At 36.9% G+C, this 16,759-nt stretch overlaps 1 protein-coding gene across 3 annotated transcripts in view; it reads left to right on the top strand.

Moving 5' to 3' along the window:
• The window catches only part of scn8ab (sodium channel, voltage gated, type VIII, alpha subunit b), a 67,055-nt gene that overhangs the window by 13,537 nt on the left and 36,759 nt on the right, over positions 1-16,759 (top strand). For 2 of the 3 annotated variants that reach the window (XM_072684447.1, XM_072684448.1), the window contains exons 3-6: positions 4,919-5,038; positions 5,684-5,772; positions 8,313-8,441; positions 11,561-11,652. In XM_072684447.1, coding sequence (XP_072540548.1) covers positions 4,919-5,038; positions 5,684-5,772; positions 8,313-8,441; positions 11,561-11,652 — 430 coding nt within the window. Of the gene's footprint in view, positions 1-4,918; positions 5,039-5,683; positions 5,773-8,312; positions 8,442-11,560; positions 11,653-11,914; positions 12,007-16,759 lie in introns of all 3 variants that reach the window. The other variant, XM_072684449.1, reaches the window with a different exon arrangement.

Genomic DNA, 16,759 nt, shown 5'->3' with positions numbered 1-16,759 from the left:
TGTGTCTCTTTTCTCTGAGCTGTCTTAGTATGCACACACTTTTCTCTTTTTTATTTTCTCCTGTCTTCTCTTCCTTCTCTTTTGTCTTCCTCTCTTCTCATCCTCTCTTCTTCTCTCATATTCTCTTCTCTTTTTTTCTCTTATTTTGTTCTCTTCTCTTCTCGTCTTCTGTTCTCTTCTTTTGTTCTCTTCTCTTCTTGTCTTCTGTTCTCTTGTTTTGTTCTCTTATTTTCTCATCCTCTCTTCTTTTTTTCGTCTTCTCTTCTTTGTCTTCTTGTCTTCTCATCCTCTCTTCTTTTTTTGTCTTCTCTTCTTTGTCTTCTCATCCTCTCTTCTTTTTTTGTCTTCTCTTCTTTGTCTTCTCATCCTCTCTTCTTTTTTCCTCTTCTCTTCTTCTCTTTTGTCTTCCTCTCTTCTCATCTTCTCTTCTTTTTTCTTCTTTTCTTCTAGTCTTCTCTGGTCTTCCTCTCTTCTCGTCTTCTCCTTTCTCGTCCTCTCTTTTCCTTTGTCTTCCTCTCTTCTCGTCTTCTCTTCTCCCGTCTTCCTCTCATCCCGTCTTCTCTATTCTTGTCTTTGTCTAATCTCTTATCTTCTCTTCTCATAATTTATTCTCTTCTTTTGTCTTCTTTCCTTCTCAACTTCTCTTCTTTTGTCTTCTCTCTTCTCTTCTGCTTTTCTCTTTGTACTCTTTTTTTTTCTCTAATCTTTTCTCTTTTATTCTTCTCTTCTGCTCTTCTGTTCTTTCCTCTTCTCTTCTCTTCTATTATTTTCTATTCTCATATCTTCTCTGTATGTGTGGGTTTATCTGCAGTAGCAATGTGTAACACTCCATTGTGAAGAAGGGAGTGGGGAATGTAGTTGGTGCAGTTCTCTCCTCTTTCTCTACGGAGACCCTCTAAATGATTCAAAATTCTTTGACTAAAGTCTTAAAAGCACCACATTTATTTAAAAAATAAATAAAAATGATGGCTCTTTAATCTTAATTTTCAGAGATATTTGTTTGGACTGAAATATTTTATTTATTTAGTTTTGTAATGTGTCTTCTGAAGGTCACATGTTTGTTGCTTAACAAATGATGTGCAAGTGAATCATAGGATGTTGCAGTGTGTGTGCAGTAAGTGCACTGACTTACCTCAGACTGTACTGACAGCTCACAGGCCTCCACTCAGCCTTACAGGAGTGCTGAAATTAATCATAATTCATAAATGAATCTATTACTTAGTCAAAATGATAAATCTTACTGTTTACATACTACTGTACTACTGATCATTACTGCTATATTTAGCATAATGTATTACTCATATTGCCACTGTAGTACTGTAAAAAATAGTACTACAACACTATCATTACTACCATAAATGGTAGTACAATAACGTAATTATAATTGTATATTATTTGTATTATTTAGTTTATAGTGTAGAAGTAAAAAAAAACAAATTATATATATATATATATATATATATATATATATATATATATATATATATATATGTGTGTGTGTGTGTGTGTGTACAGTGGGTTGCTAGTACTAAGAAAGGTTGTTTTTAGTTAGATTATTAAAATATATCTCACAGTAATGTAGAGATGCCCCTCTCTCTTTCTCTTTCTCTCAACCCCCCCTCCCCCTCCACCACCCCCCTCCACCTCATTGCTCTGCCCTCTCTGGCTCTCCTCTTTGTAGACGATGAAATTTTCAGTAGCTCTGCAGCAAATTGTTCATGGTTTTAAAAGGAGGGCAGAATAGGCTGTCATTGTTTGTGTGCTTGCGTGTGAACTGTGCATGTGAACAGAGTGGACTTCTGAATGCCAAACCGTATGAGTGTGTGTGTGTGTGTGTGTTCACACACCTTCAGCCGTATCTGCAAAATTGGTGTAACATTGGTTTGTTGCTGAAAGCTAATTGTTAACATCCTTAGGACCTTCTTAGGCAGGTCACAGGAATCTTTGGTGTTTGCCATTTTATTCAAATGTTTTTAAAATTTTTTGGAAGTTATAAAGTTAAGTTGGCCATTAATTGAATTTATTTTCATAATCGCTCAAAAAACAAATCGCTCATCACCTGTAATGCATTTTTTTTTACATTTGTCCTAGGAATGCACCATTATAGACATTATATCTGACATTAGGCTGATATCTGGTATTTATATTTTATAAAATAATGCCTATACCAATACATAAAAAAGAAAATTAAATGTACATCTACTGTACAGAAATTGTAATATTAATTTCTATCTAAACACCTGTCCAATATAATTTTTTACAGTAACAATTCAAATGTTTTCTATTTAAGCTACTATAAAGTATAACACATTCATTATTTTAGCTAAAAAAAAAGCTTTCAGTGACTGCTATGACAAAAAATGCAACTTACACTATATGTTAAATATCTGTGGACACCCCTTCTTCTAATCAATGCATTCATCTACTTTGTCACCCATTGCTGACACAGATGTGCAAACATACACACACAGCTTGTCTAGTATCTTTAGATAAGTGCTGCCAATAAAATAGGTCTCTCTAGAGCAGATAAACATGAACCTATTTGCACCATGCCTAACGCCACTGGTGTAAAGTCCCCCCAGCATTGAGCTATGGAACAGTGGAACTGTGTTCTCTGAAATGATGGTTGGTGCTCCATCCAATACTTTTGGGATGACTTGGGGGTTTGGGATGATCCAACGCTCTTGTCGCTGAATGCAATCACAATCTAGTAATAGGTCTTCCCGGGACAGTAGAGACAGTTACTCCAACAAACACAGGACATTTTGAAAGAAACATTGAATAAGTGGGTGTCCCAATAATTTTGTCTATATGGTATATGTAATTTGAGGATGGTTTGATACTGATATTATTTAAATATAATTGTGCATCCCTAATTAATACAGAAATTAAAAAAGGAATGAAAATGTTTAAGTGTAAAGACACTGGTGTGTATGTGCATCTCTAAGGATGTCTTTACACTTAAACATTTTATTTAAAAAAATTTATGGATTTTTTTGCAATGTCCCAGAATTGCCATATTGGTGCATTTCTGTGAAATATGCATCAGTACAATTATTGTCAAGAGAAACGGAACTAAAAGACAAAGCGGGGATGGTGTAACCTGTTTTATTCACATGGAAGTGATGCACACGTTTAAATTCAAGTAGAATCATAAAACATCTTTTTTTCCATGTATCTAAATTCCTAAAGGTGTTATTTTCCGGCAGGACGGATGCTAATGGTGGGTAATTTGATGCTGAAGTTGAGGTTGCTTTCCAGTATGTAGGGCAGAGGAAGGGAAGGATGGATGGCTCTGCAGCTTTCTCCTCCGTGAGTAAAGCAGTATTGTGAGTGTGGGAGCTTGAGCAAGCAGAGGAAGCCCACAGTCTGTCGCAGTGTGTGTGTGTGTGTGTGCGTGTGTGGGGAAGAGACTCTGGGGAAGCCAGCTCTCAGTATTCAGTAACACACAGAGCCTGCTGGGCTGTTCACAGCTTTTTTCCCCACAAATGTGACAAGCCTTTAGGATTCAGTGTTTCAGTGATTTCAGTGACAGATGTCTTTAAATGGAGGACATATTGCGTCCTGTCTGGCTTTTGAGTCTTGTAATTTTAGATTTGACTCAAACGTGTGGTGCTTTTTAATTACACCATGGCGAAGAGACAAAAAAAAAACACAGATGCGTAGCTAGACCGAGACCCGAGCGGAAAAAGGGGGAAAAAAAGAGGAAAGCGAGAGAAGCAGAAATGCAGGGATGGGCCGAGAGAGAGCGAAGTGAAGGAGGGAGAGGCCGAGGTGAAGGAAGGAGCTGGTTCTGTCCTCCCTCACTCTGCGGCCTCTATTTTTAATCTAATTAGATTGCAGGAAGATTCTCGTTCTACCTGGGTCTCTGTGGTGTTTCCCTGTGTGTGTGTGTGTGTGTGTGTGTGTGTGTAGTGTGTCAGATATAGTGAAAACAATGTGTGCTACAATCTTGCTGTGTATCTGCAGGCTGTGTGTATACCCCTGAAATGTGTGTGTGTGTGTGTGATGTGAAGCTGCTTAATGTCAGGTAGTTTCTATAAGGGTACAGTGGAGGGAAAGGATGTGGTCCAAGTGGATATTTCTACAGTAGGTAGAAGTACGTAGACTCAAGGGAGCATTGCAGTGCTTTTGTCTCTCTCTCTCTCTCTCCCTCTCTCTCTCTCTCTCTCTCTCTCTCTCTCTCTCTCTCTCTCTCGAGTCAGCATTTCCTGCTCCTGATGGATGGTGATGTTAGCGGTTAGCGTTAACGTTAGTGTTACTGTCTGAGTTCCAGTAAGTGGTGCGTCCCTTTGCCAGAGCACACTGCGGCTCTCTTTCACAGCTATTAACACAAGGAACGTCTCAATAGTTAACATCTGCTCAAACGCTCTGGTCAAGCGAATGATCTTCACATGGATTGAATTGTAATTTTGAAGTCTTTTTAAAGGCTGTCTCTTTGCCGACAAAGCCATTGTTTGATGCTGTGTTGGTTCTGTGATTCATTTTCTGTGTGAATTCAGTGTAGCTGTATTGTTCAAAAATCTAGCGCTCTTGTTTTCTAAAAGAAAATGCCAGAATGCCCACAAACACAGCTCTCCAGTTCCTGTGTGTTTTCTGTAATATAAATGAACATTGCCTTTGACAAAGTGTATTCTGTGAAACGCCTTCTCCAAATCTCCTTAAATATCTATATAAATATATAGCATATATATAAATAATATACTTATATATTTATATATATATATATATATATATATATATATATATATATATATATAAGTGTCTGGTGGACTGTTTATACTTTCTTCTGCATTGTTGTTGTGTCTAATAATTTTCTTCTTTCTATTTCTCTCTCTCTCTCTGTCTCTCTCTCTCTCTCTCTCTCTCTCTCTCTCTCTCTCTGTCTCTCTCTCTCTCTCTCTCTCTCCCTGCACAGACCTTTATAGTGCTAAACAAAGGGAAAACGCTCTTCCGTTTCAGTGCCACGCCCTCGTTGTATATCATTAGCCCTTTTAGCCTGTTCAGGCAAATAGCTATTAAAATTTTGATACATTCATATCCTTTTCTGCGCTTTATACAACAGTACTGTTTCCACATTGTCATGATTATTGGTGTGGATGTCTTTCTGCTATCTCCTCTGTGTTCACTTTATTTGAAGGCTGTTTGTTTATATAAAATCTGTTCAAATCTGTTTCCTTTTCTTTAAACTGAATCGAATTAAAGTTAAATTAAATTCTTGATCAGTGTCTATATGTGGCTGTATGAATATGAAGTCCAGTGTTCACCTCTGATCCGTGATGATGATGATTAATGGTGTAAACTTTTCTGAAGAGTTCTGCTTAGTGGTCTTGTCAGTCTTCTGACCATGCAAAGTGCTTCCAGGACGTGTTTCAAAAATGTGGCACTAAGTGTGCCCATTTCACTTACTGATGATGGCTCATGGGAAAAGCACCAATCAATGCCCTTAGTGTATGCTTCCTTTCCAGTTGACCCCTGACCTCAGAAATTGTTGCAGTAATGACATTTTATTTAGTGTTGAGTCAGTGTGTACTGTTCTGCTAATGACGGCATGTGCAGTCAGGTACGCAGCGAGAGCGCTCAGTATGTGATGTATGTGTGTGTGTGTGTGTGTGTGTGAGAGAGAGAGAGAGATTTAAGTTGTTCTGGCTGTTCCAAACTTTCCTTAACTCTGTTTCCTACAGTTTTCAGCATGATCATTATGTGTACAATTTTGACCAACTGTGTGTTCATGACATTCAGCAATCCCCCAGAATGGTCCAAACAAGTAGAGTGAGTATTCTGGTCTATTCTTATGTATTCTACTGTATTCTGCTCTGTTCTGTTCAATACAATTTTATTCTGTTCCATTCTGCTCTGCTCTGCTCTGCTCTACTCTGCTCTTTTCTATTATTCCATTCCCTGCTCTATTCTATTCTATTCTATTCTATTACTCTCTGCCCTGCCAAATGTTATAAAATTTGATTTTATTCTGTTTCATTCTGCTCTGCTCTATTCTGTTCTGTTCTGTTCTTTCCTGCCCTGTTCTATTACTCTCTGCCCTGCCGAATTCTATTCTATTCTATTCTATTCTATTCTATTCTATTCTATTCCATTGCTCTCTGCCCTGCCAAATTCTATTCTATTCTATTCTGTTTTGTTCTATTCTGTTCTTCTCTTCCCTGCTCTATTATATTATGTTTCTCTCTGTCCTTTAAATTGTATTCAGTTCTATTCTGTTCTGTTCTGTTCTGTTCTGTTCTGTTCTGTTCTTCTCTTCTCTGCTCTGTTCTATTCTATTCTACTCTACTTTCTACTCTCTTATTCTATTACATTGTATTATATTATATTATATTATTATTGTTTTATTTTGTATTCTATTCTATTCTATTCTATTCTATTCTGCTATTATATTATATTATATTGTTCTCTGTCCTGCTCTATTATTTTCTATCTTATTCTTCTCTGCCTTTATCTTTTTATTTTTATTCTATTCTATTCTGTTCTGTTGCTCTCTGCCCTGCTTTACTACTTTATTATTCTATTCTATTAAGGGATGTTCCTTCATCAAGGCCCCCCCCACCAGAGTCTCCTAATGCAGACTATTGGCCAATAATGATTTGATCCAATATGATCTTTCTGTTTCTATAATTAAAACAGCTCCTCAACTTAGGTAATGTGGTAATCCACAATAGTAAAAACTAGTAAAATCACTATTTTTACTAACAGTTTCTATAATAAGACATTCTAACCTGATTTACTTTAAAGACCTGTCTGACCATTCAGCTTTTGTATAACTCTGCAGTCTAATCACTTGTGTGGACTCAAGAGTGGGATGGGATGGGAGTAGCATTATATACTCCCAAATGGAGATAATGGAATAAAATATATTTGTCATTGCACAACTACAATCAGACTGGGTGGTTTTGGCACAGGAAAAAAACGTCAGAAAATAGACAAACATGTTAGGGAAGAGTGGTTTTAAACCTCCACTTCTGACATATTAACTAACACACTCTTTAACGGCTGTTCTGTGCGCTGCGTTGTGTTTACACTGAGGCTCTGAGCTAACTCTAAGCTAAAGTTTTCCACTTTATACACTTACCTGAACTTTCCATTCCACCTTAAATAATGCAGCAGTGTCGTTCTGCTGCTGAAATTTACACAATGTAACTGCACCACTATTTAAGGTGGAAAGGAGTTAGAATCAGAATCCAACTTTTGTTTGGGCTGTTAACTAGTAATGTCTCCGCACTTAGCAGCCTAGAGGACACCAGATGACACTCTGCTATGACAAACTTAATGCTCGGAAGTGAATCAGAACCACCAGGTTCAAAATTGCCTGTATCGACCCCCAATCCCAAGTCACTGGATTGGGACATTCCTAATTCTATTCTATTCTATTCTATTCTATTCTATTCTATTCTATTCTATTTTAGTCTGTCCTGCTTTATTGTTTTGTATTCTGTTCTGCCCTGCTCTATTCTATTCTATTCTGTCCTGCCTTATTGTTTTGTATTCTGTTATGCCCAGCTCTATTCTATTCTATTCTATTATTTTATATTATATTATTATGTCCTGCTTTATTGTGTTGTATTCTGTTCTGCCCTGCTCTATTCTATTCTCTTCTATTCTGTGCTGCTTTATTGTGTTGTGTTCTATTCTGCCCTGCTCTGTTCTGTCCTGATCTATTCTATTCTATTCTATTCTATTCTGATGTGCTCTGTTCTGTCCTGATCTATTCTATTCTATTCTATTCTATTCTGATGTGCTCTTTTCTGTCCTGCTCTATTCTATTCTGTTCTATTCTATTCTATTCTGATGTGCTCTGTTCTGTCCTGCTCTATTCTGTTCTGTTCTATTCTATTCTATTCTATTCTGATGTGCTCTGTTCTGTCCTGCTCTATTCTATTCTGTTCTATTCTATTCTGATGTGCTCTGTTCTGTCCTGCTCTATTCTATTCTGTTCTATTCTATTCTATTCTGATGTGCTGTGTTCTGTCCTGCTCTATTCTATTCTGTTCTATTCTATTCTATTCTGATGTGCTCTGTTCTGTCCTGCTCTATTCTATTCTGTTCTATTCTATTCTATTCTATTCTATTCTATTCTATTCTAATGTGCTCTGTTTTGTCCTGCTCTATTCTATTCTATTCTATTCTATTCTATTCTATTCTAATGTGCTCTGTTCTGTCCTGATCTATTTGGTTCCCCTTTTTCTGTTCTGTTCTATTACAATTTTACTCATTAATCCAGTAAATCTTTGGTTTGAAAAATGTTTCATACGAAACCTAGACACATTCACATTTACTGACCCCTCCCCCTTTTTCCTCAGATACACCTTCACAGGGATCTACACCTTCGAGTCCCTCACAAAGATTGTGGCTCGAGGTTTTTGTATAGACGGCTTCACGTTTCTCAGAGACCCCTGGAACTGGCTGGACTTCATGGTCATCTCTATGGCGTAAGTATAGGCCTACTGCATCGCACCCGGGTGCCATTCCAGCAGCCTGACACAAAAATTAGGTAGTTCATGTGATGGGTACCAAAGACTAACACTCCTGTGTGCAACGGTCACCTTAGAGAGAATTCCTGTTGTTCTGATGTCAGCCAGAAGCAATTTTTTGTGAGTATCCAGTTAAATCATCATTGGGTTTGGTCATAATAAGGCCCACTAGACTACCTCCAGGGTTTCTAAATACCCAAGAATGATACGCTGAAAACTAATCCTTTCTTTACAAATGCAAGTCACATGAGTGTCAAAAGGAATTACTACTGAAAACACTTGTTTTCAGGCTGGATGACTGGAGCTTTTCATTTTGATGTCCACTTTAACCCTTTAAAGCCAAGTATAATTCACACCTTTTCAACCTCTGCAGCCTCAGTGCAATATTTAAGTAATTAATTATCTTAAATAATTATTGAATAATGTATCAATGTATGTTCATGTTTTCTGCTAACTGGTAGAGTATCTGTGCACTACATACACCAGAAAAATACATACAGATTTTGAAGCTTGAAGTTTAAAATCATTTGAAAATTTATTAAAATAAAAAAACTCAAATTGCAAAAGTTTGTGTTTATTACATACCAGATATGATACATAATAAAAGTCATATATTCAATGTGTTAAGGTCATTTTTAAGTTTTTAAGGTAGACTAACATGACTAACCTAGCTCGCTGATATCTGTTAGTTAGCTTTGAAATCATTTAATTGGTACACTGACTTGTAATAGGAAGAATATGTAACTATGGTGGAGTGCATACAAACCTCTCACATAGACTGTGTAACACTGTGTAACCTGAGTCATATTTGTGTAAAGTTCTGTAATATTACTCTAATAATCATGTCAGTCAATATTCTTTAACTTAACCATCCTTCAGCTTCATGTTTTTCAAATGTGATACATAACAAAGTCATATATTATGATATTTAATTTAATTAATTTAAGTAATGGGCCAGAGGGTCACTTAAACATTCCAGTTTAAAATAATTAGACTTCTGGCAATTATTTGATGGTCCAAGCTGTAAAGGGTTATTATTGAACTTTCTTCTTTCATTACCACACCAATGAAAAATGTTTCCATGACACTGTTAAGCACAGTATTTTATGTTCATTTTGAGGAACCTCATGTGCAAATGTTTACAATAGCCCGTTTTTAACTAGCCTTGTAATTCATACCTGTTTAAGGGTAAAACATATGAATAGAAAATGTAGTAAAAAGAGTTCATGACTGTAAAATTACACCACAGCTGCACAGATAATAAAGTTTTATATGAGCCTACACCACTGAATGATACAAACAGTATAATATCAGGGTGCTATGTATTAAAAGCTAAGACAGTGGGATGGGCTTTTGGCAGTGAGGATAGAGGAATCTGCAGATGGAGTAGGTGAAGGACATGTGAGCAGTGTCTTTGTGGAGACTTTGTGCAGCCTGAAATACAATACAAAAATCAACACTGACACTTTGACCTCTGCACAGGTTACTGGAGGTATTCAAAGCCCTGAGGTCCTCTATTGCACACAGGAGGATGTGTATACATTTGTGTGTATGTGTAGGGAGAGGAAGAGAGTGAGTGGGTGTGTATATGTGATTTCTGTCCCATCCCTCACAGGTGGGAGTGTAACAACAAGAAAAAAGTCCATCCTTATGCCAGTGTAACCATTACTTGTGTGTTCCCTCTTTTTATTCTGTCTCTCTTTGTGTTGATTTCCCTCCATCATTCAACACGTTTAATAAGGTCTTTTTCTGACATCTTAAGTAAGTTGTGTAAGTCGAGGCGTGTCCAGAATGTAATGTGTAGTGTTTTATTGTCTTTGATTCATATTGTGACACTGCATAATTGTTCATAAATAACTATATTTATCAGTTCTAAAACCACTTAAGCTGTCTTAAGCTGTGCGTATGTATCTTAAAGCCACAGTCAGTCATTTTTTAAAGTATGTTCTATTTTGTTCTTCTCAGATATGTCCAGTATGCACATATGCACAAAGCTGAGATTATTCATCTTTAATAAAGAAAATTACTTCAGTTTTAAACAAGCGCAGTTAATTGTAGATTGTCATACACTCACAGTCAAAAGGAATCGCTCAAATGTGTTTTTGTTGTACTGTACATTGATCCACACCACAAAATGTAATTAAAAAAATGAAAAAGAAAAAAAAAAAAAACACCAAAACATCCAGACAATTTAAGGCCAGAAAGTCAGAATTGCTCATGGGCTTCTCCTGTAGTCCGAAACTGTATTTAGCATTTTGAACCACCCCCAAAGGACATGCTTTACACATTCATTTCTGAGATACAGAACTGAACATATAACAATAATATTAATCGTTTTATTCAAATAAATATTAATTGATTATATAATATTACATGATTTTACACAAATCTGATTTGGGTTATGTAGCATTACATAGTTCTTGCAAGCATTGTCCTGTCAGCTTCAACAAAGTTACATAGTGCAGTTTGCACTTATTATCCTTATGATAAAATTGCTGCATATGGTTTCTTTAATTTATGTGAAATCAAATAAATGGCTATGTTGAAAGTAAAAGTAAACACAGATATACCAAGCACAAAATGTTTTTGCTTGTTTGGAGCAATAATTGGACAATTCCATTTGCAAAATTTAGCTTGCACATCCCCAGTTTTCTTAATATTAAATCACTAACTGCCCACACATTCACTGCTGTCCATAGATCTCCTTTAGTGGCTGGACTTTCCCCAACATAGTCCCACCTGATTTCAATGCTTTTTTTAATCTGTGACACCTGTGACACCTTAGCCTTCTCAGCCTGCCTTCATTAACCCACCGCAAGTAATATTACCTGTGGTTATCCACCGAAACGATTCCCTTAAACATATTAAAACAGCTGCTGAATATCAGTGTATGAGAAATGTGCATATGAGCGATTGTTTTGACTGCCAGTGCCACGTAACAGAAGATTTTATGTGCTATTTCCATTATTGCTGCTGTTGTTCCTCTTTCATCTTTTCTATCTTCCCTCATTTCTCTCCCTCTATCTCCCTCTCTCCCTCTCTCTCTCTAACTGATAACTGTTGCGATCGTTCTGCAGGTATATAACAGAGTTTGTAAACCTAGGCAATGTGTCAGCTCTACGCACATTCAGGGTGCTGAGGGCTTTGAAAACTGTTGCTGTGATCCCAGGTAAGAGTCCAGCAGGCCTCGGGGCCAACAGAGGGCGCCGCTCGCTGTCTCTCCTTCCACGCTCCTCCTTTCTTCTTCCTTTCTTCTCCGTTCGTTTCTTTCTCCTCTCGTTGGACAGGCTGTCCGTGATGTCTTCCTCCCAGTTCAGTGGTGGTGCTGGTGGTAGTGGCGTGTCGTGCGTGTTGTCGTGTTGTGTAAATGTGTTTGTGTGTGTGTGTGTTGTCATAGTGTTTGTTCTGTGTGTGATCCTCCCTTGTTGCAGATATGTAACAGAGTTTGTGGACCTGGGGAATGTGTCAGCCCTGAGAACCTTCAGGGTTCTACGAGCTCTCAAAACTATTTCTGTCATACCAGGTGAGAACGCGTTTAAACACGAAGGCTGAGCTGCTTCTCACGCTGACGCAAACAATTATTCTTGATTACTATGATTATTACTATTACCCTTCTTGTTTCAGTTTTTGATATTCTTCATTTTGTACGTGAGAGTTTTTTTTTCTCCAAAAGAGGACACTGCAGAAACAATACCTTTATTTTATTTTGACTTATGTTTCTTTTTCTTTTTTTAAAACCGAAACAATCAAAAATGGTGGCAATACATTTTTGATAGGCTTTGCAGTCTGCTGTCAGACCGCTGAAGTCAGATAGGTGAATAAAGGAGCCTGAAAAGCTATTTCAATCATGAAGTGTGTGCTTTGCTTGCATTTCCCCAATTATAGTAAAAGAAATTCATATATACAGTATATCCATTAAATGCAGGAAAGATATATGCATAATAATATGCCTCATTATACAGTTGTGGTCGAAAGTTTACATACTCTCACCATGGACATGAAGGCCATGGTAGGGTTGAGTATTATTAACTGTGGCAGGATTATTGTTTTGTTTTGTTTTTTGACCAAGAATGAATATACAGCACCTAGACCTCTTCACTTCCTGTTAGGGATTAGGATTGACTACAGCTGATAGCTTCTCTGTGCCTACATAAAAATAGGATGATCATTGGATTGACCAACACACAGTACAGTGAAAAAGTCCAAGGAGCTCAGTGTCGATCTGAGAAGAATTATCATGAAGCCAGGAACGTCTCCTTGAAGAACCACCAAGGCACAGGCCAGTCATGAACTGGAAGCTGCTGGAACACCAGTGTAACTGTCTACAGTCAAATTTTACATTGCCATGGACTGAGAGGAGGCCACAGAAGAAAGAAGCCCCTGCTTCAAAATCAACCCCTGCAAGTTTGTAGTTGATCACATTGAAGATGTTTTACGGTCAGATGAGACTTGAGATGAGGTGGTTGTGTGGCCACAATTAGCAGATGTATGTTTGGAAGAATAACGGTGAGGCAATAAACTTTAAGACACTATGCTAACTGTTAAGCATAGTGGTGGTAGCACAGCTGGGTGTTCCAATAGGACAGTTCCAAACTAAAAAAGTACATCAAAAGTGGTGGTATAGTGGGCCAAGCAAGACTTAAGCTTTGAGAATGGCCTTCCCAGCATCCTGAGCTCAGCCCGATCAAAAATGTAGTGCCAGGAAAGCAAAACAAATTTAATTGAACTCCAATTCTGCCAAATAGGGTGATCTCCAACCAGAATTCTGCCTGTTGTTGGCTACCAAAAGTGTCTGGTCAAGAATTTTTTTTTTACTTTTTTCCCAGTTTGGATCTGCCAACAAACTTACCCATGTGTAACTCCCCCTAGCACTAGCAATGTTCCTAACACTAGGAGGGTAAGACTTAACAAATGTCTTCTCCGATACCCCTTTCAGAACTGCCGCAACACCAGTCAGCCAGCACGCTTAGAGGAAAGCACTGGTTGTCTAGCTCCACCATTCCAGCTAACAGACACCTTCATTGCTTAATGAATGTAAAGGGGAGAGAGCACGGCCAATTGTGCTCTCTCAGGTTTCGGCCACTGATGGAAAGGTGGCATGATTCAAGATTCATAGTTGTAGTGCATTAGTCTGCTGAGCCCCTCAGAGCCCCCTGTATGTATATTTTTGAACATGTATGTGTATTTTGATTATTGTTAATTATTATTATTATTATTATATTAAATCGAAAATGTATTATTATTAATATAAACAAAATGCACTACCCCAGAAAAACTGCTGTTCAAAGAAATCTGTGAAAGCCCAATATTGCCATGGTATTCTTGTCCTTGAGTGTATTCAAACTTCTGCCCTCAACTGTATGTAATATATAAAATAATGTAGCAGTTTTGCAATAGTCCATGTAGTTTATTGACTGTGATGAGGCACTGATTATAAATAAACATTATTGCTGCGGATTGAACCATAGCATAGTAATTAAATGCATACTAAGAGCAATAACACACATACATGTGTCCTATTTATATGGCTGTGTGTTATTCAGCTTTAGTGTGTCTCTGTGTTGAGTTTTTGTAAAATACGGTTTCAGTAAAATGGCAAAAACTCAACAAAATGAAATCATCAAGGCCAACCAGCATTTGTATGTGCGTGCCATAGTTATGTGTGAGCTTTCATACTCCTAGAAATTCAAATCTTTCACCTGGGTTCCAAATGGAGCTGATAACGTATGTCTGTAGCAAGTGCTTATGGGTAATGTAGTTCACTCACCAAGACTGCCAAGCCTAGTTTGACACATTTCTGCTGCATGATGCTTTCTGAGACACCTGCTTTTTAGTTTGTCTTTCTTTTAATATTTTTATTTATTTACGACCGGCTCTCCTCAAATTTCTGCATCCTTTACTTCGATATTTTTGTCAAAAAAGTTTTTTAAAATCCCTCCTTTTTCTTATTTTAAAGAACTCGGAGTGGAGCGTGAAAAAAAGAGAGACATCAGAGTATCAGGCTTACTTTGAAGGAATTTGCAGTTTCTATAGTGTGTGTCTGTGTGTGTGTGTGTGAGAGAGAGTGTATGATTGTGAGGGAGAATAAATGGACGTGTGCACACACACACACACACTACAGCGCAGTAAATGTAGTCTATGGGCTCCACCTGACTGGACATTTTTAAGCTGGAGCTATTCGTTGATCTGGTGTCTCTCGAACAGCAGGACGTTCTCCTGGAAAAGGACGATATTAAGCGTTCTCTGGATATGAATGATTGGTTAAAAAGGCATTGTCACCATGAAGATAAGGTGATGATGATGTTGCTGCCTTCAGCCTTGGCGTTTAAATGACCTGCATGCAACCCTTCCTCCCCTTTGCCTGTCCTCCTCTTCCTCTTCCTCTCTCTGTGTTGGCTCTCTGCATTTATGTGTGTGGCGCTGCTCTGTTATCTATTTTGCTGGTATGTGTTAAGTATTGAATGTCATTTATGTGTATTTTAGGGTGTCTTCTCAGGGTCTCCACACATATATAGAATGTTAAATTACATCCTGGACCAAATAATTAAACACTCTATTACTGGTTTGTTTTTCATTGCTAAGATTTAGTTTACAAGAAAGATCTGTAATTGACAACTAAATAACACCCCCATCTCCAAACTATAGACAGATTCAAAAAACACATTTGGACCGACTTTTTAAAAACAGAACATTTTTTATATTTCTCGCCTGAACATCTTATGACATTCCATAAATGTATTAACCACCCAGTTCTTAAGACATTAGAAGAGATTCTATGAATTTGATGAGTTGTAATTTATTAATCTCCTAAAGTCATGATAATTATGTCTCCAAGGTTACAAATAAAATAATGGAAGCACCAGTGACATTTTAAATACACTGAAGTAGCAACAGTAGCAGTCCATCAGAAATTGAAGAGATCTAGATTTAAATCTAGAAATTTTAATTAAAAATAGAAATTTAATTCCTAGGTTTGGAGTAGCAATGTTTTTTGGCTAATATGGAAAAGCATAAAAAATGATATGTTTTACTAAAAAGGAAAAACATTTTTTACAAAAAAAGGACAGATGTTAAAACTAAAAGTTAAGACTAAAAGTTAAAGACCAAAATAGATAAAATCCAGATATTCTGCTTTCTGACAGAAAAAATATATATAAATAGGTTAGTTTAGTTTAGTAGTTAGTAAAAGCATTTTTAGTGTCCTGCTTTTTGTTAGTGTACAGTAGAGCTGGGCAATATGACTATATTTTATCATATCGTGATCAGTTTTGTTATCGTTATACACAATATGCTTTTCTAAGCATATTGAGAATATTGTCAGTCCTTAATAACTAGTAATCAACTTTACATTTCATTACCAACAGCGATTGTGATTTTAAAATGAAAAATGTCTTTAAATATCGTAGTACTATATTTTTACCATATCGCCCAGCCCTGATATACAACATAGACTAGTCATCACTGTGCCAGTGTTACAGGAATGCAGATTTCCTACATGACTCCATATAAATGCTGCTAGGTTCAGTGCAGAATATTTTTACTTAAATTCTCACACTTTTTAGATGTGGAAACTATATTAATAAGAATATGTATATAAACAACCTTAAAGTGTATATATCTATATATATATATATTATATTTTTTACCTACTCCCCACATACCTGCTACCTAATATAATTTCAGATAACTCACAGGGGCGCAAAATGATATTGATGACTTTCTTCATCTCTGGCTAATTAATGAATAAGTAAGATATGGGGAATGGAATATCCCATGCACTTAAAATAAATCCTCTAATTAAGGACAACTGAGGACATGCAGTGATCTGTAAAGATCCCAGCAGTGCTGCATGTGGTTAGAACTGTTTGTAGAAACCTAGGAGAGGATCATTTTTATTGGATTTTAAGGTTTAAATATTCTCATTTAGCAAAAGTAGTTTGTGTGGAGAATCTGTGAGGAGGGACCAGACTTTTATTGTTGTGTTTTTTGTGTGAAACACTAAACTGTGTACTACACTGTTACACACTGGAACAGATGCTGAGTGTCTCTTTATGTAGTGTATATGTGTGCACACACGTGTGTGAGAGAGAGCTGGAAAGTGAGAAATTGCAGGCCAAGACGTATTTATTGTATATAAATAAACAATTAAAAATAAAATAGTTCAAGCAATACTGATGACTCAGTCACTACTGATAAGTAACTACTGTAATGGATCCAGAACCTACTAATTATTCCTTCATTACTATAAATTGTTAAGAAACTGCAAATTTTTAAGT

Source organism: Salminus brasiliensis, chromosome 7 (assembly GCF_030463535.1).
Source record: "Salminus brasiliensis chromosome 7, fSalBra1.hap2, whole genome shotgun sequence".
In the NCBI taxonomy this organism is placed as follows: Eukaryota; Metazoa; Chordata; class Actinopteri; order Characiformes; family Bryconidae; genus Salminus; species Salminus brasiliensis.
Note: the sequence above shows the minus strand (reverse complement) of the source record. Positions and strands in the feature narration are given on the sequence as shown.